Source organism: Erithacus rubecula (genome assembly GCF_903797595.1).
Source record: "Erithacus rubecula genome assembly, chromosome: 5".
NCBI classification, from domain to species: domain Eukaryota; kingdom Metazoa; phylum Chordata; class Aves; order Passeriformes; family Muscicapidae; genus Erithacus; species Erithacus rubecula.
Window position 1 is genome coordinate 9,077,843 of NC_136687.1, and position 17,162 is coordinate 9,095,004.

At 37.1% G+C, this 17,162-nt stretch overlaps 2 protein-coding genes across 3 annotated transcripts in view; one reads left to right on the forward strand and one right to left on the reverse strand.

Moving 5' to 3' along the window:
• Nucleotides 1–251: 251 nt before the first annotated feature.
• Nucleotides 252–16,627, reverse strand: TRMT44 (tRNA methyltransferase 44 homolog; the record flags this gene model as incomplete). Its single annotated transcript, XM_079306648.1, has 11 exons — nt 252–699; nt 3,117–3,233; nt 4,050–4,440; nt 5,041–5,224; nt 5,851–5,957; nt 8,629–8,700; nt 10,106–10,213; nt 12,358–12,426; nt 13,506–13,725; nt 14,576–14,693; nt 16,225–16,627. 11 exons carry the CDS (start codon nt 16,625–16,627, stop codon nt 467–469), a joined length of 2,022 nt encoding a protein of 673 aa, XP_079162774.1. The 3' UTR covers nt 252–466.
• The window catches only part of ACOX3 (acyl-CoA oxidase 3, pristanoyl), a 33,008-nt gene continuing 32,416 nt past the window's right edge, over nt 16,571–17,162 (forward strand). Inside the window, exon 1 of one of the 2 annotated variants that reach the window (XM_079306646.1) lies at nt 16,571–16,721. The gene's annotated coding sequence lies outside the window, so the exon portion shown is untranslated. Of the gene's footprint in view, nt 16,726–17,162 lie in introns of both variants that reach the window. The other variant, XM_079306647.1, reaches the window with a different exon arrangement.

Consider the following 17,162-nt stretch of genomic DNA (forward strand, 5'->3'; position numbering starts at 1 on the left):
CCGTTTTGAATGGGCTTCAGTCCAGCTCAGGTGCTGTGGGTGTGGATGCCAGAGTGGCACATGGATGGTTGGACAGAGAAGTTTCCTCAACACTTCTTGAAAATGTGGAATAAAACAGGCTCATTTTCAGGGTTTAAAAATGCTGCATCATGTACTTTTGATCTGATTAAGTATCATGAGGAGTTTCCCAGGAAACTAAGATTTTAAACTTTTCTACTTCTGCGAATGCATGCTAGATAAGCCATGACAAATCCAAAAATATATATGTACTTTACTATATCTATTCTCTGCTAATAAAAAAATAAAGAATTAGAAATACAGAACTTGTAAACCAACTGCAAAATAAGATGCACAGAAATGAGGAAAATCCCTCCATACTGTACAGATGTTCATTCACTAGGCAGTCCCAAAGTCAATCATAGGTTCTGCTGTGTGCATAAGTCTAAACACAAGTTGCAACATTTTATTACTTTATATGTTTTTTCTTTTTAATTATCTGAGACTGCCTTAGCTCCTCAGTCCCATGGGCATATGGACAAGCTTCAGAAGGTAAAGAACAACCATCAGGATGATGAATGAAAAACCAACAGAGGCGTGTTTTAAACGCTTCAGCTGAAAGGCGCCGTTTCACTTCAGGTTTAGCTTTACTTGGTGGTTTCTCTTTTCTCCAGTCACGAATATGAACTTTTCCATTCAGAACTAAATTTAAAAACAAACAAAAATGTAGCTGTTAGTAGACAGCCATGGCAACTGCACTGGAAAAAATTGCAGTGACTTTCTGTGAATAAAAAACATTCTACAAATGGATCACTCAGGCAAAATCAGATGAGCCATTTGTACAGAAACAGAAAGAAGTACACAACAAACCAAGACAATGTAGACACAGTACAAAGAAGACTTGAACGATTTCCTTGAGAGAAGTTTTACTGGAATGCTGAATAGTTTGTGGCACCTTTGCATCATCTTTGTAGAAGTTTGTTAGTCCATTTAAAATATAGCAGTAGGGATCATTTAGACTAAACTTAAATTACAAGTTTGAACAAAAGAAGTTTCAATTTCAAGAACTGTAATTCTTCCCATGTTTGTAACTTTATGATTCCACATTTAAAATATGATTACCAGCAAGTATCTTCTACTACTTTCACAGTTCACTGGCCCAAAAAAGCATTGCACCGAGGAGATGACAAGTCTAATCCTTCATGTGAACCAACACTGAATTACCATTGGTTAATAAAGATTCAGCACTTTGAGCTTTTCAAATGCATTTGTTGTATTAGGATCATAAACTGCACATGCACACACCTGTGAATCTGTCAACTCCTTAAACAAGTAAACAAAATAGATGAAAGGAAGTTAGCCAGAGAGGAAGAAAAAAACAGATGACAAACAACAGTGAAAATGAAGAGGGAAGAATCTGCCACTTTTAAGTTGCCATGATCTATTTTCATACTCTGCTTTAATCACACCTTATGTATCAGACACTTGTAGCTTGAGATAGTTAACCAATACCATTCTGCATTTGATAATTGCTATTCAAAAAATAACAAGTCCAGTGAAAGCTGAATATCACACAATCTACACTGGATGAATTAATGTCTTCAGGTTTCCATATGATACAGACAGATCTGAACTCATACTAAGCCAATCAAGAAGCAATTTTAACTGAACTTTAAAATCCCTTGCAAAAGACAAAGAAAAACTAGCAGCTATTTATGGTCAAGCATAATTTTTCCCTAGAAAAATCAGTCTTGTATTGGACATGATACCTGATCTAAAGAAACCACAACCAATCAGTTATTCCAAGAACTACTTTTTGTTTGGGGAGTGTGTGTGTGTGCATCCATTCATTTCCATATTTTAAAAGAAAAACAATTCAATAAAGATGACAAAAGAGTTGCATTCATGTTCTTCTCTGTCCTCCTGGGCAGGAGCAATGTCCATGGATCCCACCAAAAGTTTCTTGTTATGGTGACATGCTACAAAGGGAAGATTCACATGATCTCTCCCCAAGCCCTAGAGAGTATCCCTGTGACATAAATTAGTGAGATAGAATAGATTAAGTCAGACCTTTCTTTATAGGTAATGTACACATGGCCTTCAAGCCAATTTAAAATGCTCATTCCATTTACAATGTAACACATTGCAAAACCTATTTCACCTATTCCTAATGATAGGGGGCCAAATTCAGACACACAACAAACTCTATGCAGCCAAGTCTTTTTAATGGATGGTAATCCAGGAGGATTTTAACAGCCAAGTGCACAGAAATCTTTAGTGGATGCTAAACTTGCTTAAGATGACCACTGGGAACAAACAGGTTGCATACTCAGGATTACTTGCCATGGATTAGTTGATCAATATTTTACAGGAGACTTAGAACTGTTAGGACATGACACACTTTGAAGCAACTTTAATACTGATAAGATCTTGAAGATCTTGTATTACTGCAAAGCTACATTTTAGTTTTGCAAAACTTCACACTGACAAAAAAGCCCCAAACCAATTACACAAAGCATACTGTCACCACACATTACAACATGGAAAAAAAGCCCCAAGCCCAAAAAACTGCCATCAACAAACCCAGCCAGCCATGGAGACCTGCTACTGAGTTCTTTCTGCCATGCTACCACAAGCTACACAAACACAAGCTACCACAGCTACATAAACTCATCAAGCCTCACAATTATAGGCTGTTAAGGAGGCTAATTTTGCTTCATATCAGCACTTTTACACTTTGGGGCTTGGTACAGTCACACTAAGCCTCAGTTAATGCTTTAGTAAAGCTGCTCTTTATTTGACAGCCTCAAAAACAGGAATAAACAAAAATAAAAAGACAAAGAATAGCATCAAATTAGCCCCTCGAACTAAAGGTTTGTCTTTTCAGATACAGCCAGTGCAGAATATTTTGCTTATAGATGCCTTACCAATCTCATTCATAAGAGCTTTACTAACAATATCTTGGAGCAATGGGCACATACAGACTATTCAGCTTTCCACAAAGATACAAAAAGCAGTTAAAAAAAACATCACCATAGTAATTTTTCAGTTAAGTTTAACTGAAGAGCAGATAGAATAAATTATTAAGGTAAAAAAATCAAAACTCAAAACTCCTTTACCTTCAAATACTTGATGATTGTTCTTGAGTAGTGTCTGCAAGCCTCCATATTCACTTTTCAGCTTTTTTAAAGTCTCTTTATTCAAGTGTTCTGCCACTTCTCTTAAGGAAAGGCTTTCTGCAAGAAAAAATGGTAGAATTATTAAAAATTTTTATATATAAAACCTTAACACAATTCAACTTCTATATGAGGTAATGATATGAGCAGAATGTTGGAATTATCTACCAGCACTGCAGCAATTTTTTCTCACAATATTGTATATATTTTACATGTATATTGTCTGCAAAACAGCAGCTTTCATTTTACAGGACTCAGGTCAGAATTTCCACAGTAAGACACACTTTTTATTTGCTCTGCTTTTTTTACAGTAGCATGTAACCCTCACTGCAATAAGCACTGTTTATAAGCATGTAGTTAGAAGACTCAGTCAGTAACAATATGACAAATTACAGTGAGTAAATAATTAAAACAGATGGAAGAAAATGGAAAATGGTAGTAGTGAGAACTGACTGCTTATACAATAAACAGCAGCTTAACATTCTTTTTGTTCCTAAAACTAAAAATCCTAATCATGTTGTAACCTAATGGCACTTTGAAGCACTTCCTGAAAACTCTTACAGAATTATAGCCAATTATTATGTTAATATTCTAAACCATAATATTCTTCCCAAATAGAGTTGTGGGTTTAGTTGGGTTTGGTTTAATAAAAATGGATTCTGTAATAGTATTTAAGTGTAAACCAGGAAAAAAAATCACAGAAATTTCAGAATATTCTTCTTCTATGTGCAATAAAATATAGTGGAAAAAAAAGCACCTTTGATTACGACTGCATTCTTCTCAGTGTTTCCTAAAAATCTATTCACAAACAGGTAAATTTGCTGGAAAAGTCATGTTCTACCAGCTAAAGATAGTGTAAAGGAAAGATAACCTCACCTCCTTGATTCCAGGTATTCATATTTCCACCCTGCTTATCAAAATATGATTTTTGGGGGGCTGCATTTAACAGCAAGTTTGCCACATTGAGAACCACTTCATCTACAAAATCCCGAGGGAGGGAAGCACAATTTCTGATTTGTTCTACTTTTTCTCTGGGTTGAAATCCAGGCATCCAAACTGTACCAGCTGTCTCAGTCTCATCTTCAGGAGGTTCTGAGCCTGCTTCTTTGCACAGATCACCACAGTGATCCTTGTGGTTAAACCCAACCCTTCTGTCACACGTGGCCACGGCACAGGTCCGACGACTGTTAATAAAGTGTGTTATCTGCTTGTCAATCAGAGCACGTTCTGCAGCTGGGTAGGTCCTGCTTTTCCCAATAAAGCTGACCTATTTTAGCAAAAACAGGTAAATCACTAGCAGAGTTCTGTACTTAACAGTCAGCCCCACAAACTCCACATGTTTATTCAGGCTTCTCAATGCCTACAATAAAATCAACCAACTCAATGCTCAGTAACACCTGAGAGGTTTTTAATTCCAGGCTTTGAATGTTGGTGCCCCAGAAGAAATCCAGTAAACAAATCATAATCCTAAAAACAAATAGCATAATCACATACTATACAATCACACAGCAAAAATATTGTTCCTGACCCTCAGATTATTTAAAGTTAAAGCTGGACTTTTCTTCCTACTCTAAGAACATTTCACTTCAAATTTCATTGGACAAGAAAAACAGCAAAATTAAGTAAAAAAAGTAGGACAAGCAGCTAGAAAAATTAAGACAAAAAAATAAGGTTTTTTAAGTTTTCCATCATATAGTGACTTAAGAGAAAAACGTAAACATTTAATTTTTCCTGTTTTAGTACTGTACCTATAACATTAAGAGTAGACTTCCCAAGAAAACAATGAGTATTTTTAAAGTCTTTTCAGAGCCTACTGTATCAGATTTAAAAAAAAAAAAGACAGAAGCCCTACAGAGGCCAAAATTACCCTTTTTGTTGATGGAATTCTAAGGCAATCTTCTTCCACATGAAAGCCACATACAAATCCCACTTGGGTAACAAAATCAAGATATTCTCTGTATTGAGTTTTCTTGCTTTGTCTTCGCCTGTATTTTCCATGGAAATCAAAGAAGCAGCATGGCAGCACGAAGTAGCAACATGAATAGGAAGACCTACAAGAAGGATAATAAACTGCTGAACAGTAAGTTGTCTCAAAACACAAAAATTTAGCAAACAACCTATCAGCCCAATCAACCTATAAAACCAACAATTGGATTTTTTTATTAGGCAACAGAGCTTCATGCAATAATATTTACAATTTGCTCTTTCAATTGAACTATTAGTTTAGTCTAAAGGATTTGATGTAGCAACCTACTTTGCCAACTTACTTTGCAGAAGTAAAACTCTAAGTTACTGCTGCTGGCTGTAAAGAGCACAACAGCTCAAGGCAAGGCAGAACCATAAGCTGGTATTTACATGAAAAAAAACACAACAAAAAAAATAGCTTCACATACAAGAAATAAAAAATAGTTTTGAATTTCAAAAGCAAAATGCTGCACTGAACTCTAAGAGAAAGTAAATACTGCATCTGTGCTTCTCCACAGAAAGAGAAACACTTTGTAAAAATAATCAACTTGCATCAAAAGTATACAGTCTTACAAGAACAAGAGGTGTGGAACCTAAGCTGACAGTTTTTACCAAGCCCACATAGGTAATTATGGAGGGGTTGTTTGGTTTCTTTCCTGCCTGTTTGTTTTTTTTAATTCCTTCCATCCCACTTCCCTCCTGCAAAAAATACCTAGCTGCAATTACAGGTATCCATGGTGTCAACTCATCTGAATGGTTTCCTATGAGCCAGTCAGTATCTGGAAAGAGGTGACTGTCACCTGGAATGATACTAGCTTCCTAAAAAACAGAACAACACAGTAAGTGAATCCTATTACAGGTTTCTTTAAAGCATTTTATTTAAAGCATTAAGCAATAATATAAAGTAATATCAGCTGACAAATACAAGGAGAATGAGCACCACAGACACCAACGTTTTCCTCAGTTAGCAATTTTTTATCACTACAGAGAAGTAGTTAAGCAACAAACACCCACAAAACATGGGTTAGAAAAAAAGTGGAACAACTATTCTGATTAAAATACCTAGCATTTAAATATATAAATACAAACATATATATTAATATATAAATATAAAAAAATATAACAAATACACTAAATTATGATTTCTTGCCAATCTCCTTTTGTCACTTGTATGCCTGAACTCAGTTTTTCAGAAAGGCACTTAATTTGCTGTCTTGCAGCCTACAGGACTGACACAGCAATTAATCAGAACACAGCTTCATTGTTATTTTCTCCTCCTTCACAGATGCTGCCCAAATCAAATCCTAGTATACAGAACACCACTCTGTACATGCTATCAATCACATATAATAAAACAATAATAAACAAAAGAAAGGCCAAATAAAACCAACAGGATGAATTCTTCATACAAATTAAACTCAAATGTTCTACAATGTGTATAATGTTTGTGCCTCACAAGTAAGTTTTTTCACTTTGAACTAAGCTCAGCAGAGAAAGTACTGAAAGATACTAAGTTGACACTAGGGTAAGTAGACACTCTTCCCTGAAAATGTGTAGGAACCTTAAAAGAATTATTTTGAATATTAAATTTTGAAAAAAAAATTTAGATTTGAATTTTCACAGACCTTTAGGAAAAGTTCTGAAAATTATGCCCATAATCTCTTTTTATACAGAAAATATAATCTCTTTTTATACAGAAAATATAAGTTTTAAGAGCTTAAAATTCACATGTACATGCAAAGCAGTATCTGTATAGGAATTAAAGAATAAAATAAAACAAAACCACTTATAAGGGAATTTCAGACTATCCTGGTCACTTTCCAAATCCCTCTTAAAGATCAAGATGGTGATTGTTCACTTCAAATTGTTCACTTTAAATACTACACCTGAGTTTTAGATATGTATCAATATTTCTAGATAACAAATGTAACAAGCTGGTCTTTTTTGGCAGAGTACTGGATGTTAAATTACCAAACCTTTGGTAAGTATTTTCTTAAGGCTGATTAAACACAATCCTCATACTTTACATAACAGTTTTGATAATTCAATTTAGGCATATCATGAATTATCAGTGCCACCCTGCCCATTTTGACAGTCACCCGTAACCAAATTTGTATTCACCATGTCTGACAGCAGTTTGGATACACAGAGTGCCACCTCTTACATCCATTTACATTGTTAGTATTGGACTGAACCACACAGGTGGCAACATCCACCCTGCAACTCATGCTGTAAGTAAAGATCAAAACAAAATTAGCTTCAGAGGTAACAACAGGTTGTGAGCAGCTGCTTTTTCCTTCTGTGGCTCCTATGGCTACAGGAGCCTTGCAAAACAATTTCCCTTTACTGTTCACTGTCTAACTCCCACTAGCACAAATCATCACTTTCCTCAGTGTATATTTTTATTGTTTCTTTCTGAGCAGAAAAAGGAACATGTAACACAAAGATAAAGAGACAATGCTGTCCAGCATTTGTTCAGCATGTGACTTAGTACAAATGGAATAATGGAGCACCACAGCTTCATGTTTGGGCTGTTTGTTGAAGCTTTTCAGTAAGATCTGCTTGCAGACTGCAGCAAAGGAATACGACAGTTTTGGCAACCTGTACCCAAAATGGCAAAGTGGCATACAACACTGAAATCTGTGACCTCTCATCTGTGAAAACTGATGTTCTTTCCTAATTTAATGTGTTAGCACCCAAAGATATGTTGAATGAACTTTAAACAACACTACTAGGGAATAATCACAGGCGAAAAACTATTTTACTATATTGAGAGCTGACAATTTTTGACAGAACAGAGTAAGAAATTTTAGTCCTGCAGAACAAGAAACCAGGAACACCTCACCTCCAAAGGGCAACTGCTCATTGGCACCACGCTTTAATGAGCATCAGATTAAGAATGCCTGGAAGCAAAGCGAATGCTCCTGTGCTCATAAAAATGTTAACATGAAATTTGAAATATAACCCCTTTTGCAGACTCATTTTCCTGATCATTTTTGAAGGCTATTATTGCAATTATTTAGGTTGGCTTTTTTGATGTTCAAGAACAATTTCGCCCTTTAAACAGAACATAGTACTAGAAGGTCAGAATCACTTTCAAGAAAAAAATCCAAAATTACGAGTGGCTTTATTATCTTTTATGAACTAGTGGTGTAAACAAAGCTGCTTAATATTGATCCTCTGGTAAAAAGAAAGCTTGTTTCATGGTGTGCATACCTGTACACGTAATGACAATCATGCTAGTGATTCTTGGCTGAGAAATAAGAAAGTTGCAAATATGCAAGGGTACAATACAGTATTTTTTATGATCCCCTTTACAATTTACTTTACCCCCAAGGATATGGGTAGCATCATACCAAACCCATGGGCCCCTTCAGACAACTGTCTGTACCCAGTTTGCTTCCTTACACTTGCATCAATACAACCTGAAACAATGAACAAATGAATAAATGGACAAATCAGTTAAGACTGACATACATTTCCATAATACCTCTAAATGTGTCTCTGGTCCATACATGTCCCATATTTTTCTTCTCCTCACATCAATTCCTCTGCCTGAATGCTGAAAGATTTGAACAACAGAAAGATCCAATTTAAGTACCACTTTTAGCATTAATTTCAAATAGGTTCAGTAAATGTACATATTAAATTTGATTATTTCATTCATGCTAAATTTTAGACACATAACAAAATCCAGCTTTGCCCTTTCAGGCAGAAGCTGAATACTTTCACTCCCTTTCTTCCCTCTGAAATATGAAGGGAATTACTAGGAAACCTTAAAAATATATCTGGTTCAAAATTTTACCTGGGCACACCTACTGAGACTGCTCTTGAAAATCTGTATCTCTACAAATGTAAAAGCAGAAGTGTTGATTTTTTGTTTGTTTTTAATATATCAAAACCTTTCAGAAGGTGAGTCCTACTGCAGTACACACAGGGTTCAAGGAAGAATGCTACTCTGAGCAGTCCTTAGTGGAGAACCAGCTTTTAACTACTGAAGCCCAAACAGTTTTAACCTGTTTGAATTAAAGGGAAGAGGAAATAGACTGGAAACTAAAGAAGGAAATGAAGAATATGTAGTATTTGAAATTCAAGAACCTTGTGCAGAACTAAGCAAATCAATTACTAAAAAGTCTCATAAAACTCTCATACATTATTTTTTTTGCAGTCAATGTTTGTCAGCACAGCATGAATGAATGACTGACTCACTGAATGACAAGTCCACACAGAAAAGAGCAGCATATATTATATAAAAGTTTCCTGGCCACACAAGAATAGAAACCTTGTGCTAGGAGAACTTGGAACATTTTCCTATTCCCCCAATGACATACCTTTATCTAATAAGAGATATTAATTTCTTCTATAAATTTCCCATGTTCTCCCAAAAGTGGAAAATGCAATTTTCTGAAACAGACAGACCCAACTTAAATGGGTTTTGTTTAGTCTCACTTTTCTTTTGTTGCTATTTCAGAAACTATGCCTCAAGAAATTGAATTATGCTGTTGCCACATTTTTACTCCCACAAGTATAGTATGCCGTTACACATTTTTAATTAAGAAATCTCAGGATTGCTTTCAAAGATGTAAAATAACATTTTCAGGACATCACAAGTAGAATTGAGTTTGAATAAAAATAAGTTGATGAACACATCTTATGAGAGAGAATCTATGGAATAAAAATTCCACATTCCATTTTGCGAAACTAAAATACTCCATTACTTTTTCTTTTTCCTCTTAGTTTCTTACAACAGAAAAAACAGCCCTGAATTTAAATAAAATACACTAATTAAGATAAATATATTAATGGTTTCTAATCCTCTGATAGGATTTTCTGATAGTAATTCGACAAAAATCCTGTTTTAGCAACATGAATTAATTTACTTGGCTATTTGCATACCAGATAAAAGGAGTATAACAAGAATATGAACACTAGCTTTTAATAAATATTTTAAAAAGTATTCTATTTACCCCTTCATTGTTTAGAATATGAACCAGCAAACCATTTCCACATCCAAGATCCACAAATGACTGTTTCTTGGTCAACCCTTTTTCTTTTCTCTCTTCTTCCCAAATAATCTAAGACAAGAAAACAGAACATATTAAGACTTCTGCTCTCAAGTTTCCCTATAAGAAACCATCAAAAGTTATTGGAGATTATAGGAAAAAGCTGGAAAAGAAGATTTGAGAGAAAACATTCACTGCACTCTCAGGTAAAATAACTTCAGAAAAAAAAAACAACAAAAGACAAAGCACTGCTTACAGAGTGGAGCAAGAATTATTTTGCAAAATATTGATAGTTTTCTAAGTGCTAAGGACAGCCTCCACTCTGTTTTGAGTCATTGGGAGTGGAAATCAATCAGGGCTTTACAACTCTGGGCTAGAATAAGCATAAAAGTAAAAGAAGTTGCCAAAACAATGGGTGCAAGAGAAGAACAATAGAAAGCAAGCCATGTATCAAGTAAACTTCACCAGTGTCTCTGCATTTATATCCATTGTATTAAAGAAAGCATTGATGGCAGAGCTGAAAATAAACCCCAAAATATTCTTTGTAATCACTTGGTGATACAAAGTACAAAGGTACGTGCAACATCCCTTTTACTGAACAAAGCAAGTGTTACCTAGCAAGTTAACTGCCCCAAATTCTACACCAACTAAGGGACCCCAAAGCCTTTAGCCAAGTTCTAGTCCCTGATCTGTACATAAACAGGTACTTTTACACAGATAAGTAATCCATAATTAATATGTGGCTGTTCCTCTGCAGAGCATGGATTAACTTTTACCACTTTCCAACTCTTTTTCCTTTATTGAGAAGTTAGAGACCACACATTCATAACTCTGCACTCTGATTTTCCCCTATGACTTCCAAAAATCCTGAAGAGTATTTAGCTATGAAAACTGGTATTTGTAACATTCACTTTCAAATATCAGCTCTGCTAAAGGGAAAGAAGCTGAAGATAAACATAGTCTGCTAATCTCATGGATTATGTTTTTAGATTTACCAATCACTCTAGGCAGTATCTCAGAAATCCCTAATTACCTCCTCACAGATCTTACCTATCTTCCAATTCTTGCAGAGTTTTTCACAACACAAACTCAACAGTTACGTCCTTGGCCATGCCTCTAGACAGTGAGTCATCTCAATATGATTGCAGAATAAAATGAGGTCACATATAGATGCCATAAACCCATAATAACAGTGGACCTACCTTTTCTTAAGCTTTTCTTAATGTACTTCTAAACAGTTTCATACACCAGCATATTGAACATTTTGCTGCAGGTTAGGTTATTAATACCATGCTTTAGTTTTTCATTTACATAAGCTGCATACTAAATGACTTTAATAGCTTTCTGAAAACTACTGCTATATTAGCCAAGACATAATCACTGTAAAGCAACATTCACCTGTATAAAAATGCTATCACTCCAGAATTTTCTTGTGGCTACACTAACTTCCTAATTTTCAACATTGAATATTAAGTTGGTGGTAAAAATGGTAAAGATGAGTCTACTACATAGCTCTTTCCACAAGCCAGTATCTAAGATTTTAAGCAGTTGAATACTTAATTATTAAAACAAATTAGTCCTCAGTGAGTACTGTAAACGAGCTAACTTACTCACAAATACTGATTTAGTTAAGATGCTATAAGTATAGTTCAATGTAGACATGTTCTTACCACACTCTGAATGGCAAACAAAAATATTTCTGTGCCAGCCTTTTAAAAACCTGAAGTTTCTAAGAACTGCAGGTGGCAGAATTTTCATAGAATCTTAAGTAGGTAGAAAACTTGAGAAAGTTTTCTTGAAAAAACTGCACCAAGCATTTTTCTGCACTCCTAGCATCTGCAGTTGACCATATTATACTTGAAGATAGGATTTGAGGTGAAATTTTATAAAGAAAAGGCACAGCAGTGAAAACCATAAGTTTTTATTTATTCATACTAGAAAATGAACAAGTAATAGAAAAATTTATAAAACAATCAATCCTAACCTCCAACTGATCCATCTTATCACTTCTACATTAGTGCTTTTGGCTTTCTCACTTAGAAATAAATACATCTTGTGCATGTAGATTATATATTTCCTGTGACAGAAGACTGCAAATAGTTATCATATCTTCATGAAGAAGTTTTTGGTTACCTCTAAAATTATCATCTTTAGAGAGGTTCAATTATCAAGAAATATAATCTTACAGCATATTATTAGATAAAGCAGATCCCTACCAGCAAGTAAGTGGCAATGGCAACATCTTCATAAACAAATTTCTCAGGATCTGTCACTTCAGGCCACACCTTCAGGAAAAAAAAATAGAATGGAAAAATATAGAAAAGTTTATTTTCTGCATCATCTGAAATAACCTCAAAAATGCTCAGACACAGCAATTTGTATACTCACTTCAGTAGGTTTCTGGACTTCACAGATTTTGCATTTTAAAGTAATTAAAATATACCCAGAGAAAATAAAGGATGTTTGATTCAACCAAACAATAAAGTTTCTAAAAACTTTTTGACTCTACATATGTAGGTCACAAGTAAACAGCTGCATCTGTTCTCTAACAGACCACTGTATCTTTTCTTAACTTTCTCACAAAAAAAATCTTATCTATACCTCTTATCTATACCTCTGCAACATTGAGAACATGAACATTTGGAAATTTCACAAGGGAACAGACCTATAATTACCCTGGCACAGCAGAACATGAAGAAACAAAATCTGAAGTAGGAATACAGAAAGAGCAAGTATTATTCCCAAGTGTTACTTTGTAAATGAAGAATTGAAACAAAGACTAAAATACTCATCACCAGCAATTCCACTGACGACCTAAAGGCTGAATGCTGCCTTACAGAAATCTCTAATCCTCCACTCACATGTATCTTCCTGTTAGTACAAAAATATTAACACTAAAACCTTTCAGCATTCTCACTGTTTTGCAAAAGCATTTACCTTTTTTTTTTTTTTTTGCTTGCAGCTAGAGTCAAATTTGCAAGAATACAAACATTGCTTCATACAGCACTCTGATCCTCAGTATAAGGAAAAAAATTACAAAACTGCTCCTCTAACTCAAACACATATTAAGATAATATCCAAAGGTTTTGGAGAAGGAGGTGTTTTATTTGTGCCTTCTAAAATGTGGATGACTATTTACTCCACTAACCTGCTGCTTCCTTTTTGTCACAAGCGATACATCTTGGAAAATGACTAATTCCTCCAAGGACTAAACTGCTTTTATTCTGCATATATACCAAAAAAAAAAAACTAACAAACACCAAAATATTAAAACAAAAAACATACACTATAATTTAATTGCTTCTTTTACTAAAGAAAAAAGAAACAAGGAGGATAACATTACTGCACTTACTGCTAAACTTACCTTTACCATCTCTTTGTACTTTTCTTTGAGGTCCTGATAAACCTTGCTGTATTTTGCTACTGAAATGAGTGAGAGTGTACTTTTAAACTCACTGGGCTTTTGCTCCACAGACCATTTAGCCAGTTTGGATAAAAGTTCATTTCCAAGCCATGCTAGTTTGGGGTACACAATTCCATCTGAAAACCAATCTTCTGGAAATGGAGCTACAACAGATATAGACCTTAAAAATAAACAAATAACTTAATATAAATACAGTATTTATTATTTCAGCTACCTCAGGGACAGAGAAAACAAAGATTAAGTGGATAAAATCAGCAGATCAGTGTTACAAAACCAGACTGGAGAATAAGTAAATATGTAGAGAAACAAAAGAAAAATAAACCAGTGAAGTTACTAAATAATGGAACAATTTCCCCTGAATTTTTTAGCTCATTATCTCTCAATTTAAACACTGTACATAAGAGTCCATGCTGCATTTAACACAATAAAAGAGGACTCCTGTATGATGAGCAGCCTGATTTCACGAGATAGCCAAATGCTAAACAGTGAAACTCAACTTATGAAATTCCTGAAAAATACCAGGAAAATTTAGGAGAAAAAAATATCCATTGTCACAACTTATTATTTAATAATCTCTGACTTTATTCAGATTTTGTTAGACCTACATCCCCAGATGCTCAGGACAAAACTGAATGGTCTACATTTCAGTGACTGAAGTTCAGTGGGTTTACAGCAACTTCAGTTTGACCCTCACCCTTACCAGCACCCACAGAACCTTTCCCACAGATACTGCCACATCCTCCTGATCAGAAGAGGCATTTTTTTTCTAGACCACACATAGGTACAGTTAATGTTTACATTCAAAGGTGAAACAGGTTTGATTCACATTATTGTAAGCATTGTAAATGTTTCTTTTCAGAGAATAGCATGGACTCTTATCACACTACTATTGTAATTTACTAATCAAGCAGAAAATCATAAAATTTAAATTGTCTACATACCAATACTAAACCACTGTGTGACTCCTGCAATAACTTACTATTTGCTTTCTCTCTCACTCCCACACTCACCATTCCTCATCTTTTATGTGTTTAAGTTGAATTTGATAAATATTGCACTTTTTAACCAGGTATTTTCCTTCACTGTTTTCCTCCAAAGGCAGAAAGGTCACAGTTCCGTTGTAAACATCTGAAAAGATATGCAAATAGGGGTTTATTATTCCACAGTGTAACCCACCCTGGTTAGTACCAAAATGAACTTCTGCCTACAAATCAGTGAGGAGAAATCTAAGACAACAGACAAAAAACCACAGTGCCAGGAATTGATCTGTTTCTTGGTGCTACTGACATCTGAAACTACCAGACTATTTGAATTCTCCAAAGGTGGCATTCTATTGCATGATGTTTCCAAAATACCTAAGGCTGAGGAGTATTCATTTTTATAAACCTTGCTATTTTAATAATGTAAAAACTAAACAATGAGATTTTTCTAGTATAGGACTGCTGCTTCTCCATATCCCACAGCAAACCCAGAGTCCTGGGAACCAGGAGTCTATGCAGAATTACTTCCTCTAAAAATTAAAAAATCTTTTTTATTGTTTACCCAGGGTGGATTCTTCAGAATAACTTATTAAGTTCTCAGTTTAGAAAATGGTTTTAAAATTATCATCAAAAAAATATTCTTGCAACTAAAAATGTCATATTGGCTACATAATCAGTTTTTGAATGGACTCCAAAAATTTTCTGAGTTATACAAAGAATTAATTAGCAATAGAGTAAATGTTAAGTCTTACTATCTTGCCCATCTTTAGCAATTCCACCTCTTACCATTTTTTAATAGTAAACAAATTAATTTTTAAAAATCTCCTAGGCTTTTTCTCAGAGAAACACTCTATAGATGCAGCTTTTGACATCAAATGAAAACATAAATCAAAATTGCAACATATAATATTTTTTTAAGGCATCAGGTAAGAATCAGAGGCCTCAAGTACATCCCAAGTGTGCCCCATAAATGACTATCAGTCTTTCTGAATTGCAAATCGAATTGTTTCTGGAATTATGTTTCTTTCCAAAACATTTGTACTGGAATTTAACGTGTATCAACACTTTTTTTTCCCGAAATTTATCTTAAAAACAGTGTCACGTTCTACCTTATATAAGTTTCTTTATATTGGCAGGATTTATTGGAGTGTATTACCATCATACAGTGTAAAAAATCATCCCGAAGCATGCCAAAACAAAACAAAAAAAACCCAACAAACAAAAAAAAAAGCAGCCAATAAAAACAAAACAAAGAAATAATAAAAAAAAAGAAAAAAAATGTTGAGCTTCTTTCTTAAGAAATACTAAACATGAAGAAAGTCGATACCAGGCAGGTGCCACAGCTGCCTTTTACTCTTTTCAATAATTATCTCTGCACTAGGAGCAGCGTTTGTGCGTGGGCAGCTCACTCGTGACAGCAGCTCCTGAGTGCCACAGGTCTTTGGCCTCCCTAATTTGTATTTTAACTTCAATGCTTCCTAGCGCAACAACGCAAGCTAAAAATTAACCCTAAGCACACGATCGGGACATAAATCCATCCTCATTCCCACAGACAGGGGGGAAAGCGGCATTTCTCTCCTCTGGACAGAATCTCAGCGGGGACAGCCCCGCGGCACCGCAGCCCCACACGCCGCGCTCGGGCCCGGCCCCTCACGCCGCCCCCACACGGCCCCGCTCACCGAGCACCGCCAGCTCCCGGGCCGGGGCCGCGCCGGGCCGGCCCCGGGGCAGCAGCGCCCGCAGCACGGCGCGGAGCTCGCCGGGGCCGCCCCAGGCCGTGAGGGGCGGCGGCGGAGGCAGAGCCAGCTGCTCCCGCACCTCCCTCCAGAGCCGGCCCAGCTCCGCGGCCCCCGCCGCTCGCCCCTCCTGGCCGCCCCCGCCCGCTCCCACTGCGGCGAAGCATGGAGATATCTCCCCGCCCTCGCCGAGCGGCACCGGCCCCTCCGCCTGCACAGCGGCGCCGCTCAGCCTCCTGTTGGCCACCTGCGGCTTCTCCAGCCACACGCGCACGGCCGCCCAGAAGCCGCGGGGCAGCGCGGCGCCGCCCGGGTCCCGCACGGCCGCCGTCCCCAGCGGCCCCATCCGCCGCCCGCGCTGTGCCGTGCCGTGCCGGGAGGCGGAGCGCGTCGCAGCCTGCTCCCGTCAGTTCCCGAGGCGGAGACGGCGGCGGCCGCAGGTACGTACCGGGTCCCCTCGCCCGGCCTGCGGCTCCAGAGACCGCTGCGGTCCTGTCCTGCGGCTGAAAACACGGGGAGCCGCCGGCTCCCAGCAGGGCGAGAGGCTGGAGGGTCGTCGCCGCACGGGCAGCTCTGTCTGGGGAGGGTCTGTCCTGCTGGCGCAGCGGGTGCAGAAGAGCTGAAAACGCTTCCTGAGAGCAAACTCCAGAGCGGGACAGCTGGCTGACACCGGACAGTCAGCCCGGCCCGGCAGCGGGACATCTCGGTCCCCTTTTGTAGCCAGTAGCAGTACGTTTTGTAGCCTGTTTTTGCCCTGTTTTGTTTTGTGGGCTGTAGCGGGGCTCGGCCGTGGCTGACGCCGCACAGGAGCGTTCGTGCCCTGCCTTTACCTGCCCGGGGCTGTCCTGCTCCGGGCAGCTGCAGAGTGCTCGGAAACGCAG